Here is a 23979-nt window from a genome sequence, read left to right as displayed (position 1 = left end):
TCTATCGTCATTGGCAACCACCTCAAGTTGCCGTGGTAACGTCTGAGCCTCAGGCCAGAGCTCCTTAAGGTTTATAAACAATCCACCTGGAGCTCGTTAACATGTTTATAAACACACACACACACACTAAATCAAAGCTCTCAAAAGCTGTGGGACGAGTTACAGGACGAAATTGTGTCCGGAAGACGAAGAATAAGAAATAATCCACAGTATAACAATAGTGCTCAGTGCGATTGCCCCGTGGCCCTAATTAATGTTCATTGTAAATCGATGAAACATTAACATAATCACTTGATCATGTGATTATTTTAGGCATCTAATTGCAAACATCTCAGTTTTATATACTGTATAAATCGTGAAAAGACTTAGAGTCAGTTAACTAGTAAATTGTGCAGCTACGGTAAATATGTAACTGGAAAATAAAATAAAAAATATATATATATTCCAGTATGAAGCGGTGATACACGAATACACGAAAGAAGACTTCCGGTTGTGACTTCCGGTGGCGCCCTTGTCCGCCATCTTCCCTGCAGGTGGGTGCTCTTCATTTTACCTTTTATCAAAACAACTGTAACTCCTGTGATTTCATTTACACTTGGATTAGTTGTGTAAAGTATAAATGATCCATCTTGTTCAGAGATAAATAATAAATAATAAGTTGTTGACAGTGAAAATCTGTAAACACTTTGACTGTCACACAGAAAATCCACAGGAAGTGGGAGTGAGAGTTGTTTTGATGAGCAGAATCGATAACAGCGACCATTATCAATAATAAGATCAGTTCCCACACATTTGCTGTTGTGCAGCTCTGTCTCCCATTCGGTGGTTTTACTGGGGAGCCTGAACGTCTCCTTTACTGTCCTCATGAAACCCAACTCCACATGTGAACGTCCTGAGTCCTGATTTTAACAGAATAAAAAGCTTGTAACGTGGGAAACAGAAGGTGGAGTGGGGGTGGAGGGGTTTGAACATGGTACCTCTGCTGCTCCAGAGACTCCAGGTAGAGATAGGCAGAACCCATGAAGTCGTCCTGAAGCCCGAAGTCGTAGTCAAACACCTGCAGCAGAACAAACATCACTGAGTCAGGTTCATTCAACTATGTAAATGTAATAAAACAGTGAAGCAACATGTTTAAACGTCTTGTTTAGGTGTTTTATCTTAATTAACTTCAATTTTATGTAAAACTTGTGATTCAAAGTTAATTTTATAAGTTTTATTCTAGTAGAATATCAATATCAACATGTTTATGATTCACATGAATAAAAACTAAACTGTGCTAAAGGAGAAAGATCATGATATCTGGTTAAAAAGAAACTGTTTTTGTTTTTATCAGCTGTTGTTTGCAACGACTAAACCTCAAAGACTGACGATGATGATGATGATAATGATGGAGCTGGAGTTTTATTTTGAAGAAACCGATCATAAAGTATCATATTATGGCCTCTTGTCATGTGTGTGTGTCTTTACCTTGACATACAGCGGCTCGCTCAGCGTGTCCACGATCAGCGTGGTCTTCTCCTCCCACACCGGGTTCAGGTTCTTGTGGATGGTTTTGCTCCTGAACACTTCTTTACCGCCCAGTTTGAACTTGACGTACGGGTCGCTGCTGCCTGGAAACAAACAAACAAACAAACAAACAAAAATGTCACACATCTATAGCATCATGCAAAAGTTTCTCTGGTCAAAATGTCTGTTAATATGTTAAACAGTTCATCCAGTGGAAGATGAAACGATCTCCAAAAGACATCAAGTTAAACATGAAACACTCTTTTATCAGTGTATTATTTGAGTTTTCTACAGTTTCAGAGTGAAAAGGGGAAACAAAGCAGCAGCAGCAAAAGAATGGGAAACCTGAGGAAACTTGAGCTCTCAGAGAACTTTGACCAAGGTGTCAGACAAGATATTTACTATTTACACACTGGGATAGTTTCTAAAGGGGGGGCTACTAGCTACTAACTATGCATGGGGCCCAGACCTTTTCATTTTCTGTCAGTTTGAACATGGAAAAGATGAAAATAAAATAAATATAGATGGTTTAAAATGTAAAGGACTTTATGTCCTTTGGAGATCATTTCATCTTCCACTTTCTGAACTGTTCACATCAACAGACATTTTAAACCAGAGGTGCACAAACTTTTGCATGATGCCACTGTACAACAACAGAAAAACTAACTGGATGTCAATTAAAGTTGGAGTGCAATTAAAGTAAAAAAAACTTAGACTTCTTAGTGAACTTGATTACGCTTGGAAAACATTTCATTCACAGATGCAAATACCTCAAGGTGAAGCCCCACATGTAGACACAAGTCTTGTGTATTGGTGTATGAATCCACGTTTTGATAGGTCGTATAGTTTTGGATCAATCCGTGATCAATGACCATGATCATTTTTGGAGAAATTATGAGATTATAATGGTTGTGTATTGCACAGAATGTCAGAGTGCGTGACATTATCAGTCAGAGTGGGAGAGAGCCGGGAAAAAAACTCAAATTTTTCTCTTTCCACACTCCTCCTGGACACAATTTACACTCTACACACATGATTTTTTCCAAATTTGTAGACAAACTTGTTCTGTCTCTCACCATGTGCTCAAAATATCAGAGAGACTTACAGAATTTGAATTATCAGCCTCTAAGTGCAGCCACGTCAACGGATGGAAGAACAAACTCAAATTGACCCATATATTACTATCTACCCTTCTAGAATAAGACCGTCCCTCACATTATTATTCTCTTTTCTTTTTTCTTTTCATTTGTCCTGCTAGCTGATTCAACATTTTCAATCTTCGTATCACAATTGTGCCTTAAATGTTTGTAATTTGATGATACTTCAAATAAAAAAACTAAACTAAACTAAACAAACCAAAACATAGAAGTTATGATGATAATAATAGTAACATAAGCAGGTGTGAGTGAGTTTACCTCCGCGGTCTCGGACGGCCAGGTTGTGGCCTCTCCTCAGTTCGATCTCCAGCTTGTACATCCCTGAGGAGTGGGCGGTTCTCTCAGCGGGGACAGAGATGCCCTGTCAGAGAGGAGGACGAGATGGGTTAACGCTGACACACACACACACACACACACACACACACACACACTCCTCCTGTCCGGACGCTGTAGAGGAAAAGCCAGCAGCGTTTCTATTCTAAAACAGAATCAAAGTGATCTGCTGCTGCTGCTGCTGCTGCTGCTGCTGCTGCTGACTCTCTCTCTCCACTTCCCTCTGTTGTCTCTCGCTCTGACTGAAGAGTTGATTCAGCTCAGTAACTCGTCCCAGGAGCCGGAGCCACAGGAAATTACACGAGAGCAGCTTCCTCTCCTCCGTCCGTCCACAACACATCGCTTTTTTCTTGTTTTTTCACTCTCTCTTTCACTCTTTTAAAACCTGCAGCAGCAACATCATTAAACTAAATACACCTGGAGGCTTTTTTCTTTTAACACATCTGTAACTTTTGCATCTTTTATGACTAGAAAAACAAAGAAAAACTACTGTACAAAAAGAGTAAACGGAGCTCGATTGGCTGACTGAGGGCAGATTTCAAAATAAAACGCTCAAAAGAAACCAAATCCTGCAAGTCGTTGGAAGCTGGGACTTTGTTGTGACATCACAAAGCTGCAGCATCACTGACATTAAACACATTTCATGTTGTAATTCAAGAAGCCGAACTCTGATAGTGATGATGATGAAGGATGAGAGTGTAGAGACTCTACGTGTGTGTGTGTGTGTGTGTGTGTGTGTGTGTGTGTGTGTGTGTGTGTGTGTGTGTGTGTGTGTGTGTGTGTGTGTGTGTGTGTGTGTGAGTACTTTGCTGTCTGCAGTGTGAATGTAAACAACAGCTTTAATCAAACATCAGCGTGAAAGCAGAAGAAGTGCTCAGCTGAGGAGGGAGCAGATCAATACTTGGACTTTTATTGTGATAAACACACACACACACACAGTCTCTCAGTGTGTGTGTGTGTGTGTGTGTGTGTGTGTGTGTGTGTGTGTGTCTCTCTCAGTGTGTGTTCCCTGCTCAGATCTGACCGGATGGTTTTTAAAACACGGAAAGTTTCAGCAGCAGCAGAGGAAAGGAAACATTTCCACCGTCGTTACGAGCAGTCGATCAAGAAATCTGGTACACACATGATGAAACACACACACACACACACACACACACACACACACACACACACACACACACACTTCCTGTCTGTGTGAGGTGTGCCAAGCTGTTGCAAATGGCAGGAAACTCCACGAGATAGAAACTCAACAAAAAAAACATGGTAATAAAAGTGAGTGAGGACAGAGAGGAGGTTTAGACACACAAGTCCAGTTCACACACCGTGATGTTGAGTGAGGAGATCAGGAGGAGCAGGAGGAGGAGGAGGAAGAGGAGGAGGAGGAGGAGGAGGAGGAGCAGGAGGAGGAGGAGGAGGAGCAGGAGGAGTCAGCCTTACATACCCGACCCCTCCTGGACATTCCCATCTCCCCTGATGAAGCAGCTTTCACTAACGTGTGTCAGCAAACAGAGGGTTAATTTAATCAGATGCTCCACGTTTTGTATTGTCTAACTGATGCTTGTCTATCGTCATCGTCAAATGTGGTAATATTCACTTGTAACTAATTAAATCTTGGTGATTGTGTTAGGGTTAGGACCTGTTTTTAGGTTTTTAGAGCATAAAAGTACCACATACATTTGTCTATTGCATCAAGACTTTTTCACTTTGTCAGGAACCTCTACTAAATAAAACAAAAACATTTTGTAACCCTTTAGTAATTTACAGACCACTAATTACGTGATCATGTCAAGAAATATCCTAGAAATAACAGTTTCATAGTAATGTCATGTTTTTTAAGGTAAAAGATTACACATGCTTTTCATGGTTTTAATTTTTTAGGAAAGGCCAGAATTTTTCTCCACCAAGTCGTAATTGATTATTATTTTTGGGCTATTTCTACACAATCAATCGTTATGAAATTGACCATTATTCCTAGGTTATTTCTAGTAGATATTATGACGTAATTAGTGGCCTGTAAATACAAGGGTTACCAAACATTATTTTTCACAATGCTCTGGTTAAAATTATGACATTTGTGTTATTGGGGTCAGTTTCAACTCAGTTGTAATGATAAGACCAATAGTTAGAGTTAAAACTGAAATCCTAGTGTAAAACCTTTTCATGGATAAGGAGCCTAAACAACGTGACCAAGAGATGAGAAACAAATAATTGTTTTAGTTTGTTTTACAGCTGATTTAAGACTCGGGTCAGAACCCTAACACAAGAGATGGCAGCAGAAAGTTAACACAAGACGAAGGTTAAGGTCAAAGGTCAACAGCAACATGGCCTAATCAAACATGATTGTGAAAGTGAAATCTCTTGGCCTTGAATTCCTTCAAATTCTGCACAAAGGTTCATTTAACTCAAGGGTGGAGGTCAAAGGTCAAAGGTCAAGTTCATGGTGAACAATAATAATAGTAACATCTCATTAACACCTTGAAGGAACTAATTCAAATTTTCAAAATGTTCACTTTGAACTAATTAGATTTGACTTTTTGGTGGCTTAAGGTCAAAGGTCAAGAACATGGTGACCTCACAACACATGGTTTTGACCTCGTGAATGCAATATATCAGTAACACGTAACTTCTTTGGGTTTACTTAAGATGTTCACCTGGAATCACAATGAACAATCAGTGATAACATTTTGGTGGCTTAAAGTCAGAGGTCAGAGGTCACCATGACTTCTGACCTCATAAAACATGATTTTGGCCTTATAGACATGATATCTAGCACAGCATGAAAAGTGGGATTTTCGTCCCCGTAAACGCCCGCAGATTTCCCTAATTACCGGCAATTAACGACAATTTATGGACTGCAAACGTCGTGTTCGTCCGTGCCACATACTGACGGAAACGAACCACTGGTGGAGGGGCTAATTAGCATATGAATCGCGGCGAAACAGCGCCGGGTCAGAAGGTGTTAATGGCTCTAATCAGCATATGAACAGCAGCAGCCAGGCGGGGCTTGAATGGCCTCACTCAGTATTGGTTGAAACCACTACTCTTAAACCAGAAAAATGACTCGGGATTGGTTGATATATATACTTTTAAACTAGGAAAATGACTCGTGATTGGTTGATATGTATACTTTTAAACTAGGAAAATGACTTGTGATTGGTTCATATGTATACTTTTAAACTAGGAAAATGACTTGTGATTGGTTCATATGTATACTTTTAAACTAGAAAAATGACTCGCGATTGGTTGACATATAGGCTACTTTTAAATTAGGAAAATGACTCCTAATTGGTTGAAATATTGTTATCCTATGGACATGAATTTATTGAGCAAAGAAAAATTGCCAGCAACATGTTTATTCACAGAAAGAGCTTTATTGGCATAAATAATAATAAAAAATGTATGTATACATAGCACAAAACACAACACACAGCATTCTCCTCCATGATCATACGGCACAGCTCTGTTTGCTGCGTCTGGGATGTAGGTAACAGATGACACTCTTTTTTAATTGTGTCCATGTTGTAAACATCTGTGGTGTGTTGCCCTGTATTTAGGATTTGCCTCTGAATGTGAGGCTGCAGAGCTCCAGAGACCTTTTCACAGCTTCCGCCTGCGCTGCAAGTATAAGACAGTAACACTTAAGCACAGCATTAACATGCATCCCCTTACATTGAACAGTAAGCAGAAAGTACTAAACGTTACTTACACACAATAGTGTCTTTATCGGCATCAGGCACAGTGGTCACGAGGTCAGTCTGTGAAAACAAAATGTACGGTTAAGATGAGTATCTGTTTACGTTTTTCCTTATGCAGCAGAATGAACACATAGCCTATTCTTTAAATATTACCCTTGCTCTGGTTTGTAGCTCCTCCAAGTTGCCTCAGAGTTGTGAAGACGGCGTACTGCATCCTGTAAATACACAGAAACACAGTTTGATAAAGCAACACACTGGTTCAGGCTACTTTTAGCTTGGGCTACGGAAAGAAAGCTTTACTTTGAGGCTACTTAGCTTAGCAAGCAGGCACCGAACATATTCTTACCGCAATTTGGGGATTGCATCCGTCTTTTCCTCTTAGAGTTGGGCTCCTCTGGCCTGTTTTTCATCTCCAAGGCATGAAGGCAGTCAGTCCGAGTCTGTGTCGGCGGTAGTTATCTGACGAGACAGCCCACTAACAGCGTTCAAAAGCACTCTCCTCTCGTCGGTCTGCCGACTTGCTGTGGAAAGGTGTTCGCGTCCACGCAGAGGAGTTGAGGGGGAGGCGAAGTATGTCTATGGTTAAGACGCTGTCCAGCCATTGTAGTCAACGAATCAGCAAAGTTAGAAAAAGTTGTGAAGAAGTCTGTTTACTCCTTGTAGCCTCGCATCACCAGGCTCTTCAGACAAGCGAAGAACTCCTTGCAAGTACTTCCGTGTTAGTCCCGCCCATGACCTCACGTGATTGGATGAGTCTCGTCGGGTCCTCCAATCACAGGGGAGTTCATTGTTATATGGAAGAACTCGCGAGATGTGGTTTGCCCATCTCTCAACACTCATTCCAAAATATATGTTCAAAGTTGTATTCATTAGACAAACCTGGGAAAAGTCCCATTTAAATTGTCTAGTTAAAATGTGGTTGCTTTTCACTGTTGTGGTTGTTGTATTAAATTTTTTTACATAACATTGTAGTAGATAACACATTTTACATAATTTTTAAAAACCTATTTAGATGATGATTAAAGTCAATTTGTTTGTTTTTTCTCTGAATATATTTCTTTTAAAATAGTTGGGTTTTTTTTGTTTGTTTGTTTTTGTTTTTTTACATATGGCCCTAATACACCAGCGTACTTCTCAGTATTGACAAAATGTGTTCAAATGCATAAAAACTTTTTGTGGATGTTTTAAATTGACAGTGGGTTTTATAAGGATTAAAATGAAGTTAATACCTTTTAGAAAAATCTTACCTGGAATAACACTCCTCCTGCTACCAAGCTACACTGATTTGCATTTGTATAGCTCACAGCATGATCATTTACATGTTAAAGCCTTCCCTTGAATTAGGGAGAGGGGGGTGATGGGGGGGAAACTGCCCAGCACAATTTCTGACAATTCACGACAATTCCCGACAGTTGTGGGTGTTTCCTGCAAATTGTCGTATGCATTCGCAAACCTGAACTTCCACGACAATCTACAGTGCCGCTAACTGTCGAAAATCCCACTTTTCATGCAGTGTAGAGAGGACAGTCCCTTTAAATCTCGTATTAACGTTTAAGGACGACGCGATGAGACGTTACGTTGTTGGCCAGAGGTCGGAGGTGGTGAGAGGTTTGGAGAAAGAGACTGAGAGAGAAATAAGAGGAAACGAGCAGCGTGAAGTTATGAAACCGTGACAGTCACGTAGAATATAATGAGTCGTGCTTCAGTGAAGCAGTGGAGCAAGTTCACATCGGCTCAGGAGGTTTCACTTCTCATCACAGTGATTGATGCTGACTTCACAGCACCAGCCCGTCTTAACTCTCACTACATCTACTCACGCTTAGCTGGCCGGTGGTGAATGGGGGAGACAAAGGGCCTGTCCTAATTCTCCCCCTAGCCCTAAATATTTGCCCTAAGCCTATATTTTGCGCGTTCACGTGTTGGGGTAGGGTGTCCCATTACTCTAGTAAGCAAGGGGAAGTGCGATTTTGCCCTTAAAATCAGCCCTCAAAATGTAGTGAGGTCCGATGCGGGCTTAAAACGAAGTGGAAGATGAAATTACCCGTTGTCACGCTCGATCGCCGTTTAGACAAATCTGAAATGCCTGAAGAAACATTACTATTTCTCTCTCTGTGTGTTTTGTGTCGCTATGTGTGGTATTTATTGGGGGAATCACGGTGTCGCGTCAGTGGCTGCAGCTGACAGGGACAGCTAACGGCAGCAGCAAAGCTAACGGCGGCAGCTAAGCTAACAGCAGCAGCTAAGCTAACAGCAGCAGCAAAGCTAATGGCGGTAGCTAAGCTAACACCAGGACGTCAGCTGTTAAAACCCTCCCGTTGTGGGACACGACATGAAATTACTCCAGTTAGCTCAGTCATGTTGGAACTCAGATATCCGCTGGAGAAAATATTTTTTCATGGAGCGTTTATTGAATCACTGAGTTATTAAAGTTAAACAGGTAGCTAACCGTTAGCCCGGCTAATCTACAATAACCATGACTAATTACAAAAATTGTTTAGACTGAGATAAACAAACACAGCCAACACAACAGCTGGAACCGCCGGTATTTTTCCTGAATGAAAATAGTAGCACGCTCCGGTATAATCGTAAACATGTGACGTATGTTATCACGTTCGCTACGTTCACTACACTAGTGGTGTCCCATTTCCATAGCGAAAGATTTTCAGCCACTTTCCCTCAACGAGGGGAATTTACGGTTGAGGGCACTCAAAACCAAGTGGAAGTTTTAAAGGGATAGTTCAACATTTTGGCAAATTGGCCCATTGCCATAATCGCTATAGTCATAGCAGTAGGTTCGTTACCTTTATTTGTCGGTGTAAGCTATTTTTAGAATGGAGGAGCGGAGCGGCAGGCTGCTCAGGGCTACACTATGGAGGCTAAAGGAATTTCTTGGTTTCCCTCATCAAACTCATCAAATACAAAATCCCAAAACTCCAAAACGCTTTTGTGGACAAGTTGTGACCTGCACATTCACCACGCTATGAGATAATAATGGAACGTTACGAAATGGAGCCGTTTTCGAGGTAAATACAGGGTAAATACAGAGTCTGCTTGCTGAAAAACTGTCCCTGAACGCAACGCGCATCAGCGGTTTTGCATGAATTTACCTCTAAAACGGCTCTGTTTCGTAACGTTCCATTATTATCTCATAGCGTGGTGAATGTGCAGGTCACAACTTGTCCACGACAGCCTTTTGGAGTTGTTGGGTTGTGTATTTGATGAGGAAAACCAAGAAATTCCCTTAGCCTCCATAGCATAGCCCTGAGCAGCCTGTTGCTCCGCTCCGCCGTTCTAAAAATAGCTTACACCAACAATTAAAGGTAACGAACCTACTGCTATGACTATAGCGATTATGGCAATGGGCCAATTTGCCAAAATGTTGAACTATCCCTTTAAGGGGGAGAAATGGGACAGGGCCAAAGAGTGGACGATCCCAAAAAGGCCCCAACACGACCAACCCCCCAGTCCCCAGCTGAGTCAGAGAGAAGCCACCAAGCTGCTTAACTTAACGGAGGATTAACCATCGTGTGGCGTTAAATCAGGAAGCAGAGCAGCGAGCTGAGAATAGCCTCAGATCACCGACAATCCCATCAGCACTTATTTTAGTGTTTACACACACACACACACACACAGACACACACATACTTCAAGGCTTTAGTCCTTTTGTCCACCAGGAAACGAGCTCCAACAGAGCGATACCTCCCGTCTCTGACTGATCGGTTCAGTCTTTATTCAAATCAGATCAATAATTCAACATTGACGGCTTTGAATCAAGGAGCTCATGTCAGATTTACATCTTCAGCTGTTCCTCCAACGTGTTGGGCCAATCAGCCGTGACATTAATAAAACATCTGACTGGTTCATATCGATAGTCTGTTCTCAGAGTTCATTCTGAATCATTTGTCATAATTTATCTAACAAAGCTCAATTGCAAAAAAAAATACACAGATTGGTCAAAAAATTGAACATTTTCTCTGAGAAAAGACTTAAAAACCTCCAAAATAAATCAAGAAAATTCTCAATCCTACATTTCCCATAAGACACCTCTTCCACAGAACCTGACATTAGAGCCAAACTACCAGGTAAACACTCATGTGAGCCTTTGTACATGGAGCCACAAGCGAATCCTGCAACAGCTGTGAGGAGCTGGAACCAGATGTTGGTAACCCTTTAATTTACAGGCCGTTAATTGCATGATAATGTCAATAAATAGCCAAGAAATAACGATTAATTGCGTTATGTCAAGAAATAACAATTAACTGCGCTATAATGTCAAGAAATAGCCAAGAAATAACGATTAATTACGTGATAAGGTCAAGAAATAACAATTAACTGCGTTATGTCAAGAAATAGCCTAGAAATAACAATTAATTGCGTTATAATGTCAAGAAGTAGCCAAGAATTAAAGATTAATTGTGTTATAATGTCAAGAAACAGCCTAGAAATAACAATTAATTGCATTATAATGTCAAGAAATAGCCAAGAATTAAAGATGAATTGCGTTATAATGTCAAGAAATTGCCTAGAAATAACAATGAATTGCATAATTTCAAGAATTAGCCTAGAAATAACGATTAATTACGTGATAAGGACAAGAAATAGCCTAGAAATAACAATTAATTGGGTTATAATGTCAAGAAATAGCCTAGAAATAACAATTAATTGCATTATAATATCAAGAAATAGCCAAGAAATAATCATTAATTGGGTTATAATGTCAAGAAATAGCCAAGAAATAATGATTAATTGTGTTAGCCTATAGAAATAATGGCCAATTTCATAGTAATGTCGAGAAATATAGCCAAGAAATAACGATTGATTGCGTAGAAATAGCCTTTCCCAAAAAAATTAAAGCATGAAAATCATGTGTAATCATTTGCCTTTATGAAAAACATGACATTACTATGAAATTGACTGTTATTTCTTGACATTATCACATACTTAACGGCCTGTAAATTAAAGGGGTACCCAGATCTTTGTCTGTTTGTGCTGAAAAGCTGTCGATCGATGATCAAAAATTCATTTTCTTTCAAACGACTAATCGATAACTGAGGGAGCGGGGTGTCACATTAGAGGAGAGCAGCATCAGTGAGAGCTGTAACATGAATCTCCTTCCTGTCTCCTCAACATGACGCTGGACCCTCCGGGGCCCGTTAACCATCAGAGCAGCTGCCGATACGACGCAGCAGCAGCAGCAGCAGCAGCAGCAGATCGATACTGTAAATAAAAGGCTGCAGCACCACCACCTCACACTCTCTCTGCACCGCGGCTACAATGAAAGAACACCAGTTGTGAAAAGCTGCAAAACGTGTGACTTCTTTACAACTGTATAAGAGAAAAAAGGAAGCACATGTGGTCAGTTGACAGTCATCCCAGAATGCACCTCTTCTCTCTCTCTCTGCTGGCTGTGGTTTTGGCTGCAGACTTGATCTCACTGATCTCACCGTTTCCTGTCGATTTACACGCGACGTCGCCCGCTGATGTTAGTGTAGTAGGCTACGGGAGCTTCAAGCTGCACATCATGACTCAGCAGGTGTTTGATACAGAAACACAGAGGAAAATACAGGGCAAAGTTCAACACGTTATACGCTACAGTTCCCTCTTTGTAGGTGAAAGCTGTTGAATCTCTTTGGTTTTTGTTGTTTTATATGAATTTACATGAAGAGGAAAAAGAAAAAATTCAATAAACGCAAAACCCAAACACAAAAAAACTAAACTAAATCTATAAATACATAATCTATTGGGGTTGGGAGAAAAAACTTTTTTTTTTGAATTTTTTTGAATATTGTGCAATGTGCATTTGTTCGCCTTTTTTACATACAGAGAGTCCAGGTTTTGAAAACGGTTTAAGTTCACTTTATAATGGAGTATGTTCATTTATAGGCTCCTACAGTATTTGTGTGCAGATAAATGTTAAAAATGCTAAAGACTAAAAATCGAGAGAATCGGCAATATCGTAGAATCGCAATTTAAATAGAATCGCCATCCAAAAAATCGTAGAAGAATCGAATCGGGAGAAAAGCGTATCGTCCCAGCCCTACTGTTGAATCTCTTTGGTTTTTGTTGTTTTTATATGAATTTACATGAAGAGGAAAAAGAAAAAAAAACCATAAAACGAAACTAAATCTATAAATACAAATCTATAACACGATCTTTACTAGTACAGATTTAGTCATTTAAAATGCTTTCTTAGTTTATTTTCTTCTGATATAAAGTTGTATTTAATTGACTTCGGGTACGAGTGTCTGTCACTTCTCATTTGTTTCATTTTCAAAATAAACACAGGCTAAACATACATTTATATTACTATCACATATCAAACATATCCTCTGGCTATATGACAATTTATGTTTATAACATAGTAAATACAAGTCTGTTTATCAATATCCAAATGAATTGACACAAATACTTAAAGGCTAAAGGCTAGTCGAATCATTAAATGCATGATTTTTATTCTATTTCTAATATTTTTGGGTTTGTTTTTTTTAAATGAATTCAATAACCTGTATGTTCAGTGGTGAGAAACTTGTCACCATCCAACCAAACTACATTTTCTTTCTTTTTGACCTAATGACATTAATAGTATGTGAGATATAACTGTGAGTATGTAACTTAAAGCCAGTTTTTATTAACTGAACATGTCGTACACGGTGAAGTCGTCCTGTCATGTAAAACTGCGTCCTCATTGGCTGAGAGAGGACATTGTGTAAAACAGGACATGAACACATTAAGAGGCTGTAACGCTGCAGTATCAGGGTCAGAGGAGACTTTATTGTGGAGTTCCTCATAACATCCCATAATGACCGACTGAGGGAGGGGCCGTTCTTCCTCTCATTCATAGCACGAAGGTCGACCGTTGCACCAGAGGAATTAAACAACGTTCACAAAACAAAATACATCTGCAGTACAGATCTGAATGGTGACGGCCCTATTCTACACTGCAAAAACTCAAAATCTTACCAAGAATATTTGCCTTATTTCTAGTCAAAATGTCATTTCTAGTAAAAACAAATCTCATTCTACTTAAAATAAGAATCATCACATTAAAAAGCAGCTTGTTTTTAGACACTTTTTACTTCTTTCAAGCAGATTTTCACTTTTGAAATAAGTAGAAAAATCTGACAGTGGAGCAAGTTTTTCTTTCTTATTACAAGCACAAAAAAACTTGCTTTCACTGGCAGATTTTTCTACTTTCAAGTGAAAATTAGTTTGAAACAAGTGAAAATGATCTAAAAACAAGTTCATTTTTAGGCGATGAGTCTTATTTTAAGTGGAAAGAGATTATTTTGACTAGAAATGAGACATTTTGACAAGAAATAAGACAAGTTTTTGCAGTGTACTAACTTTTGGACTCAAATGTCTTTAACGATTTGGGAATTTCATAAAGTTTTGATCACTATTACTGAAAGTATTGCTATATCCTTAAATGTTGAATGTAGCAATAAGTAAGTTAAAATTGTAATGAAATTGCTGTCTGTAAATTTCACATCCATGAAGCCAGATTTCTCCAGATATGACAAATGAAACTTTGTTTTATGTGGAACTTCAATCTTTCTGTCTGTAAAAGCTGTAAAATCATAAAAGCTTTCAAGACACCCGGTCTTATGGAAAATATTATGGTTTGTATTAAAATGTTTCGCCATTTTAGCATATATATTTATTCATTTTTTCTTTCTTAATTGATTAAATGTATCTTTATGCACCCTGATACATTGTATTTCTTTATTTATTCATTTATATTGTAAAGCGTGTGATATTTATGAGGCACTCCCTCTACTTCACTGTTGTTTCATGTTTGTATGATGTCATATTTCTTTGTATAACATCTTTAACGTGATAATAAAGTCTGTTTACTGTAGGCTCTGGCTCTGGACTGTTTGTCTCTATAGACCAGTGCTGTGATTGACTGGTGATTAGACAAGTGGATGGATGGAGGACTTTCTCAGTCAGGAGGACTCGGCCGTTCCGTCACATTGACTTCCTGACTGAACGTAAACAAACTAGAGGACAGTCAGGGAGAGTTATGGTCTGTCTACCTTGTGAAGAAGCAGTGAAACGCTGCCGGCTGCAGAGTGAGAGCTGCACAGATGTCTGAGAGTGTGACGGTCAGGAGGGAACAGAAACAGAAACCTGACGGCTGAGTAGACACGTTTAAAAGGATAGTTCACCCAAAATTGAAATTTCTCAAACTCATTATCTCCTACTCCCCCTCATGTGGACTAAGGGCTGGGAGAAGTTTCAGAGTCCTCCGTGGCTTCTCTGAGTTACAGGGGGTCTCGGCGTAGCAGTGCATGTCCATATAACGGTTGCAAATGGATACCAACTGTCTTCGTAACAAAAAGACACACCAAAAAACATCCAAATACCTCCATGCTGCTCGTATGTAATGTCCCTCTTGTATTGAAGCCCCGAAATGCGAAATTGTCCCGAAAAAAATTAAATAAGTCTATATTTCAAGCTTGTTTTGTAGCGGGAGCTTCAATACAAGACGGACATTACATACGAGCAGCATGGAGGTATTTGGATGTTTTTTGGTGTGTCTTTTTGTTACGAAGACAGTTGGTATCCATTTGCAACTGTCATATGGACATGCACTGCTACGCCGAGACCCCCTGTAACTCAGAGAAGCCACGGAGGACTCTGAAACTTCTCCCAGCCCTTAGTCCACATGAGGGGGAGGAGAAAATGAGTGAAATTTCAATTTTGGGTGAACTATCCCTTTAACGCCACAGTGAACCCCTGGAGCCCTGGAGGGAGACCCCACCAACAAACCCACAGAGAGCCCCACCTGTCACCTGTCCATGCACCAACCAAACTGCAGCTTCACCAGCACTCGGCTCAGAGTTGAGGAACCTACAGGACCTGGATCAATGACCTGATCAGATATCTGACTAAGGCCCAATCCCAATTCTCCCCCTTAGCCCTTCCCCTTAATTTTGCGCGTTCATGTGAGGGGTAGTGGTGTGACGTCCCAATTCTACTTCTGGTCAAGAGCTAGGGCTGAGGGGAAGGGCTACATAGCCCTAGAAATCAAGATTATCTGGGAGCTCACTTAAAGGGATAGTAGCATTTTTTTAAAGTGTGGTTGTATGATCTACAAATAGCCCCTAAGTACTTTAATTGCAGTAGAAGACTCTCTGCACTCCTCCCGTTAGCAACGCCAGCCCATAATAGCCCTGCCCAGAGATTTACAACATACAGTGTTGTGAACAGACCCAAAGATACGCCTATTTTCACGGCCTAAAAGAGGTTTTACCTGAAAAAAAAAAACCCAGTTCCATTGTTCGCTATAATATAATTTTTTCCAGCCCCTCAAAGTGCAGGAAAAACACAGTTTTTATTTGGACCTAACCAACTGCTGATCGGCGGGCGCTAACCCTGGGTGGAGGGATACGTGAGTTGGTTAGGTCCAAATAAAAACTGTGTTTTTCCTGCACTTTGAAGGGCTGGAAAAAATTATATTATAGCGAACAATGGAACTGTGTATTTTTTTTCAGGTAAAACCTCTTTTAGGCCGTGAAAATAGGCCGTTTCTTTGGGTCTGTTCACAACACTGTATGTTGTAAATCTCTGGGCAGGGCTATTATGGGCTGGCGTTGCTAACGGGAGGAGTGCAGAGAGTCTTCTACTGCAATTAAAGTACTTAGGGGCTATTTGTAGATCATACAACCACACTTTAAAAAAAATGCTACTATCCCTTTAAGTAATCAATAAAACTGTCACTGTTTCTCAGGTTGTTACTGTCTGTCATTATCAGCCTGACCCTGACCCTCACAGTCTGGGTCACACACACACACACACACACACACACACGCAGGCGAGAGTTGACCCAGTCAGGTCTGAGCTGCTGAGAAAGCCAGAGGGAAACCCGTCAATCAGTCAATCAACCAGGTCACGATCCTGCTGCATCACGTTTAGTTCATAATCTAATCTACAGACACGGCCTCTGTCTCGGTACAGCGTGTTCCTTACTTTGGACTATTTGGTTCAATAGATGTTTAGCAATGATAGTCATGTACCTGTCCTAGTTCAATTTGGGGAAAAAAAACAAAAATCTTCCCTACATGCAAATCTAATATATTCACATGTAGCCTACTGAATTCTCTCGTCTGTGCATTTGAAGTACAAACAAACAAAAAACTAATTAGAAATTGGAACAAGTTTGTCTACCTCATACAAATATATGCTGTTGTAGATTATATGTTTTCATGTAAATATAGGCTACTGTATATCCGTCCCATATCCTGTCAGTTTAGGTTGATATAAAAGGATAAACTGTGTGAATGTGAGAATACACAATACAATGCACTTATTGGTGATAATAAGACATGTAGTAAATATGCAGGCACATGTGTGTCGTATGTCAAGTGGTGTAGTATTCTTTCATAAAACTGTGACTATGTAAAGGAAAACAAATGTGGACTCAAATGTGGAATAAATATAATTCACTTTTGCAATGCAACACTATGTTTCTTGACAAATCTGACATCATTTGTCAAATTATTTAGAAGAAAATAGGTGTTTTTAGGATCAGTCCTGCTCAGTGTTGCCAAAATGCATTAAAATTTAAATATAGAAACACAGCAAAAAAAAATCTATTTCAAATGAATGTTTTCAGAAGAGAATATATATTTTTATGTAGGTGGATCAAATATTAAATATTGATCGTTCTTTTGTGGTTACACCATTTGACATTTCCATTGTTAAAAAATGGTTGACATCTCATTTCAAATGACATAAAACCCACTACAAATTGTACACTGGAACAAATCTGATGCTTTTAAAACCCATTTTCTTTAAAGATATTTTTGAATTACTCATCTTGCTAACTTTTATTTGTCTCTGACCTATATTACCCTATAGGCTATGTCTGTCCATATATGGGACATGAAGCTATTTGACATCATTTAAAAGCCCTCAGAAGTTGTAAATCATAAATTATTACTTGTATATGAACATAATGATGACTGATGGTGATAACAGCTCACCGACAGCAGCCGTCCACATGTGGAAACGAGGGAGAAGGAGTCATCGCAGGAGCCTGAGCCGCGGAGCAGCGTCAACCCTCGGATCACTAACCGGGACTCCACCGGGGCTTCGCTCAGGATGAGATCCAGGGTCGAGCGGTGCAAAGCGGCGAGACAGACACGAGCTGAGCCGGTGGAAGGTGGAGAAGGAGGACGGAGGGAAGAGGGGAACGATTTCAAAACAAGAGCCGCTACGGTGGAGACATGACGCGGGGACAGACCGAGGTGAGACCGCAGGATGAACTCCTGTAACCTCCGGAGACAGAGTAACTTAGGTGTTCAGGATGAATGAGAGGAGGAGGAGGAGGAGGAGGAGGAGGAGGAGGAGGAGCTGGTGGTTCCAACTTAATCCTCCTCCTCCAGTGAAGTAAGTAGTAAGCCTCAATGGTGAGCTAACGTTAGAAACCGTTAGGTCACAGACAGATTTAAAGTTTAGAGTTTAGAGTTTATTTATTTAGCACAGAAATTTCAATGGTGCAAGGAGGGAACGAAGCCGGTTGGCTTTGTAGCCTACATAAGTTCCACCCCTAAACTTATTCGGGTGTATTTTGGGCATATTCCATTAGTGTATTGCTCATTTGCATATTCAAATTCATTTTCCAAGAAACTTGTAATACAAAAAATGTTACATTTCATGGATACTTTCATTGTGTAAAGTTTCATTGTGGTAGGAGTAAAGGAAAAAAAGAAGCCTATTCGGGTGTATTTTGGGCATAGTATTTGATTAGTGTAAGGCTCATTTGCATATTCAAATTAATTTTCAAAGAAACTTGTAATACAAAAAATGTTACATTTCATGGATACTTTCATTGTGTAAAGTTTCATTGTGATAGGAGTAAAGGGAAAAAATAGCCCCATTGGGGTGTATTGTTGTCAGCACCATAGACTTTATACAGTAAATAATGATGCGAATTAAACATATTTCCCCAACTAGGATTTCTTAGGACTTTTAGTATGTTGTTCTAGACACCTCATAGAAATGATGTATGGTGAAAAACCTTCTGTGACAATTAGTCTGTCGTAAAACGCTATTTTGCCTGGACTACTATAACAAATTACAGCAAGACAAATTTCAATGGCTAACAAATAAACATAGAAAAAAAAAGAGATAAAGTGCATACATAATCAATGTTATATGAGCAAAATGAACCGAAATGAGAAAAAAATAAAGAGATAAAGTGCAAAGTGATTCGGTAACAAATAGAGACAATAGAGATAAGGTACAAAAAAAAAATTAATTATTAATAATTTTTAAGTCAGCGCCGTTTCCTAAAATATAAGAGAATAGTAGAGTCTAAACTAAATGGGAAAATAATCTGACACGGCCGCTACTGAACATATTTAAATTTTAAAAAAGAAAAGAAAAAACTGTTTATGAAGTCTAAAAAACGATAATATTATCCAAAATCAGACAAATGCACCTGCGATGGAGCTAACGGATCTAACGGTTTGAGCCGCGCATAGGAGCCGCGTCTTTGCCCAACATAGAAAAACAAATTAGACAGACCGAGACATCTTTCAATTTGATTATGGTAATAAATTTAAGTTTCGTTATACAGGCTTAGGATATTCCGGCGTAAATTTAACCCATGGTCCAATGCACCGTGACACCGATCCCCCTCTAGAGAGTCTGCTAATGCTAACCGTTAGCTTCTCTAGTTGTAGCAACTTTAGCAGTGACCGCACCATAACAAACACCACAACCGATCAAAAAGCCACCGGCAGCTCTCCCTCTTTCACTTTTCTCCTCCATTTCCTTCAGCTCGTCTTCAGTAAACTCAGTCTCAAACTGATAGTGGCGCCCATCGAAATGAAACCAGTCATCGTTGTTGTCAAACTACATAAACTCAGCTGTGTTGCCCCTTCTTCCGGCAACGAACGTGATCTCGCGTGTGACGCAGTGGACGTAACGTTATGACGTTGCGTCTAATCTCGCGCTTGTTTACGTGATTCTCTCCCGCAAATATCCAAAGTTAGAAACGCCCAATTTCGTTAATTTCCCTGTGAACACTCGATAATAACTTTTAGAAACAGATAGGAAGATGCATAGGAACTTTGGCTGCATTATATGGAGTAATACACACACATTCATCCTTGAGCTGCGGGACTCTACTTCACTCGGTAATCGCCTCCACGCCAGCAGAGCGGACTACCTGTAACCATGGCTACAACAAGCAGACATCACAGAAGGGACAACACGGCTGAGTTTAGGGTGTTTGAGAACAACAACGACTGGTTTCATTTCGATGGGCGCCACTATCAGTTTGAGACCGAGTTTACTGAAGACAAGCTGGAGGAAATGGAGGAGAAAAGTGAAAGAGGGAGAGAGCCGGTGGAGTCTATGTGCTGGACCTGGGGGAATCAAGTGGTCAGTCTGGTGGTCACTGCCTGTCGGTGGCCGCTGAAACCAGATGTTTGTGCTGAAACCAGATGTTTGTGCTGAAACCAGATGTTTGTGCTGAAACCAGATGTTTGTGCTGCCAGTCGGCCTCGGACGTGTTTTGTCAGCCTGGACTCTGTGCTGGACATGGAAAGTTGCTGCATAGCGTATAACTGGAGGAGAGTGGGTGAGTTGTTTTGGTCTCTTTTCAGTAGAAACCAGGCTAAGCTAACAGATGTTTGATGCCTCGTATTATGGGCTGGGACCCTGTTTGTACTGTTGATGACGTTTGGTGCTGTTCTGAGCATTATTTGTGGCTGTAAGTGGCTTTTTGATCGGTTGTGTGTGGATAAATAGACTTTGGCTAACTTCCTGTCAGCCGATGGAGTTAGCAGTCCCCGCCCTCGTACCTACGTCACCACATTCACGCGCATCCCTTGGCTGCACACACAGAGAGGACTGCCCCTTTATGCCGTTCTCTCTCCTCATTGGATAAAGGTTGTAGGATACAAGGAAAGTTTTCTCCTCGGCTCAGAGCAGAGCAGAGTGACTGACAGACCCGTGTTTCAGACCAAACACTCTATAGAAGTGATTGCTGTCGGAAGATACAACTATTTAAGACTTATATTAACACAAACATTCACCTTACTTCTGCTTTAATTCTCAATGATTTCACGCATTCATCTGCTCGAGGAAAAGTTGAACTACAACTCCCAGGGTCCATTTCAGGCAGGATTTTCTGAGTTTCTTTTAAACATTTCTGGCTGTGGATGTTATTCAGCTGCTTCGGGCATCGACTCGACTGTCACCAACAAATACCAAGAGGCATTTTGAAGTTGCAACTGCTGTGATTTCTGCCCTTTGACTGTCTCCTTCTCCATGGCAACAGCAGCCGCCCGAGGCTCATGGGTATTCTATTATTTAGACATGTCAACATTACGGATGAAATATGACTTTTCAGAAAGCAGAAAAACCAACCAATAAGGGAGCCCTGTATCTTGATGAGGATATTATTACTATTTATTATAAATTCTCATAATAGGAAATGTAAAATTTAATGAGACTCGTTGAAGCAGATGACACGTTGGAAAAAGTCATTAAATCTTAATTATTATCCTTAATTATGTGCCTCGATAAAACAAAAACACTTCAACTCAACACACAGTGAGTGGACGACAGATATCCTCAGTAGTCGAGTTGAGGGGGGATGAGGGGGGATGGCATCCCCCCTGAAATAAAAACGATCAAAATCATCCCTCCCCTTGTTACATTAAATGTTGGACATATAACTTGTAATTATAGGCTGTCAAATCAATTTTAACGGCGACAATTTCTTTTTATCTATTGATAGTTGATTTCATTAAAAAACATTTGCACAAATCAAGCCTATATCCACTTTTCCATGTTGATAAAAGTATTACAATGATAATTCAAGGGACATTTAGGCTATAATAGATAAAAATGTGCGATTAATTTGCGATTAATCGCGAGTTAAGTATGACATTCATGAGATTAATCGGGATTAAATATTTTTAATAGATTGACAGCCCTAATTATTTCATCATTAGAGAGTTGAATAAAAGAAATAATAAAATCTGAGGGCACAAATAAAAAAATTCAAATAAACTTGGCTTGATTTGATTTGAGAGGATTAAGAAGTCTTATTTTCAGTGTTTTGTTTTGATATCGAATTTAAATTTTTTTTAAGGTGAAAAAAATTGACCATTCCCCCTGAATTTTTTTTACAACTCGACTACTGGATATCCTCCCTCAGGTAACACACAAACACAAACACACACAAAGACACGCCGACAAACAGCTCCTGACATTATGACCTGCACTGTCTCTGAGTGTATTTGCCTTCAAGCACATGAGTTCAGTTTGTTTTCCTTTAATCAGCCGCTTCACACAGTGAAAAATCAATAAGTGAAACATGTTCATCAGCCCCTCAGACGATCAATAACCTATGATCAGTGTGTAGGACTACTAACAACCTACAGGTCTGAGGTCTGTCACAGCATGAGGTCTGTCAAACTGTCTGCAGACAGAAAACCATGTTTCTCTAATTTAATTCCTCTAATCTTCCAGTCATTCAGGCCGTTACCACGTTTCCCGGAGGCGCTCATGTCTGCGTTGGCGTCCTGAGTGCCTCCTTCTCTTCCCAGGAAGTCGTTCTTGGTGAAGAACTTTATCAGTTCGAAGCTACAGGACCTCTTGAAGACCCCCGCCCCCCTCAACTCAAAAACCTGCACCTCCAAAAAAGGCGCCGCCACACTGTGGTTTATTTTTAACCCGTTACTTAAGGCCAACGCTCCACAGGAAGTATTGTTGTTCATGCTCACTCATGATCAATAGATACAAACAAGTCACTTTCTGTATCATGACTTTGCAGAATGACACTGTTCATTAAAGAGGAACTATGCAGGATTTGTCCGAGTTCAGAGTACTAGTGCTGGTTAAAGGGATAGTTCAACATTTTTGGCAAATTGGCCCATTGCCATAATCCCTATAGTCATAGCAGTAGGTTCGTTACCTTTAATTGTCGGTGCAAGCTATTTTTAGAACGGCGGAGCAGAGCTGTGAGCTGCTCAGAGCTACGCTACGGAGGCTCATGGGATTTCTTGGTTTCCCTCGTCATCAAACTCATCAAATACACAATCCAACAACTCCACAACGCTCTGGTGGACAAGTTGTGAGCTGCACATTCACCACGCTATGAGATAATAACACAACGTTACCACACAGAGTTGTTTTAGAGGGAAATACAGAGACTGATGATGAAAAACTGCCCCTGAAGGCAACGTGCATCAGAGGTTTGGCATGAATTTCCCTCTAAAACAACTCTGTGTGGTAACGTTGTGTTATTATCTCATAGCGTGGTGAATGTGCAGCTCACAACTTGTCCACCAGAGCGTTGTGGAGTTGTTGGATTGTGTATTTGATGAGTTTGATGAAACTAAGAAATCCCAATAACCTTATCCACCGCTCCATGGATTGATTTCTCACCGGCTTCTTTGTTGGAAACAAATGCACATGGAGGAGAGGAAGGTTAGAGACACAGAGGAGGAGAGACCATATAATAATTAGCATAGTTAGCAGAGCACACATGTCATAGTGCTAATGCAGCATCCCCACAATGCAGCTGGCCACCTTTGAACCTGATTAATGCATCTTCTTTGCTAAATTAAGCTACTTTTTTAGCTAACAGCTTCATCTTAGTTGGTAATTTTCCCGTAAACGTTGACAAATCCAAACCAGTCCTGATCATATCTGCCTGACCCACTCAGTCTTTCACAAAAATAACACTAAAACAGTCCTCTAACATTTAGTAACCTCTTCTTTTTCACTCTTTTTCAGCGTCTGTGACCTTTTATGTTCTGAGATCAACGTGATGAATGAGGGTTGTGCGTCTTCTCAGACTCAATAAACATTGAGCTTTATTGAATAAGCTTCAGAACCTCCAGGTCTGGTTGTTATCGAGCCTCGTTCTCACTGTGGAGCTTCGTAGTTGTCTAACCATAAGTCTCTACCTACATACTGTACAAGTTCTTCTGTCCATTTCTTGTCAACATGATATCTCAGTGATGCCTTCAGGGAACGTCTTCAATATTTGGTGCAATCGTTCACTTGGATTTAAAGGGATGGTTCAACATTTCAACATTCATGCAAAACCACTGATGCACGTTGCCTTCAGGGACAGTTTTTCATCAACAGTCTCTGTGTTTCCCTCTAAAACAACTCTGTGTGGTAACGTTGTGTTATTATCTCATAGCGTGGTGAATGTGCAGCTCACAACTTGTCCACCAGAGCGTTGTGGAGTTGTTGGATTGTGTATTTGATGAGTTTGATGAGGGAAACCAAGAAATCCCATGAGCCTCCGT

General features: G+C 40.2%; 1 protein-coding gene and 1 long non-coding RNA gene across 5 annotated transcripts in view; both read right to left on the bottom strand.

Annotated features, from left to right (window-relative positions):
* Positions 1-23979, bottom strand: part of mctp1b (multiple C2 domains, transmembrane 1b) — a 49622-nt gene that overhangs the window by 22760 nt on the left and 2883 nt on the right. For all 4 annotated transcript variants that reach the window (XM_085792591.1, XM_085792593.1, XM_085792594.1 and 1 more), the window contains exons 2-4: positions 2922-3024; positions 1468-1610; positions 978-1057 (exon numbers count right to left, since the gene is read on the bottom strand). In XM_085792591.1, the coding sequence (XP_085648717.1) occupies positions 978-1057; positions 1468-1610; positions 2922-3024 (326 nt within the window). The remainder of the gene's footprint in view (positions 1-977; positions 1058-1467; positions 1611-2921; positions 3025-23979) is intronic.
* On the bottom strand, positions 6510-7418 carry LOC146976821 (uncharacterized). Its single transcript, XR_015037225.1, has 4 exons — positions 7038-7418; positions 6845-6906; positions 6703-6751; positions 6510-6606 (listed from the first exon to the last, which is right to left on the bottom strand). It is a non-coding gene; the product is annotated as an uncharacterized LOC146976821 (long non-coding RNA).

This window comes from Trachurus japonicus, chromosome 12, assembly GCF_045865225.1.
Source record: "Trachurus japonicus isolate A0001 chromosome 12, Traja_1.0".
NCBI lineage: Eukaryota > Metazoa > Chordata > Actinopteri > Carangiformes > Carangidae > Trachurus > Trachurus japonicus.
Note: the sequence above shows the minus strand (reverse complement) of the source record. Positions and strands in the feature narration are given on the sequence as shown.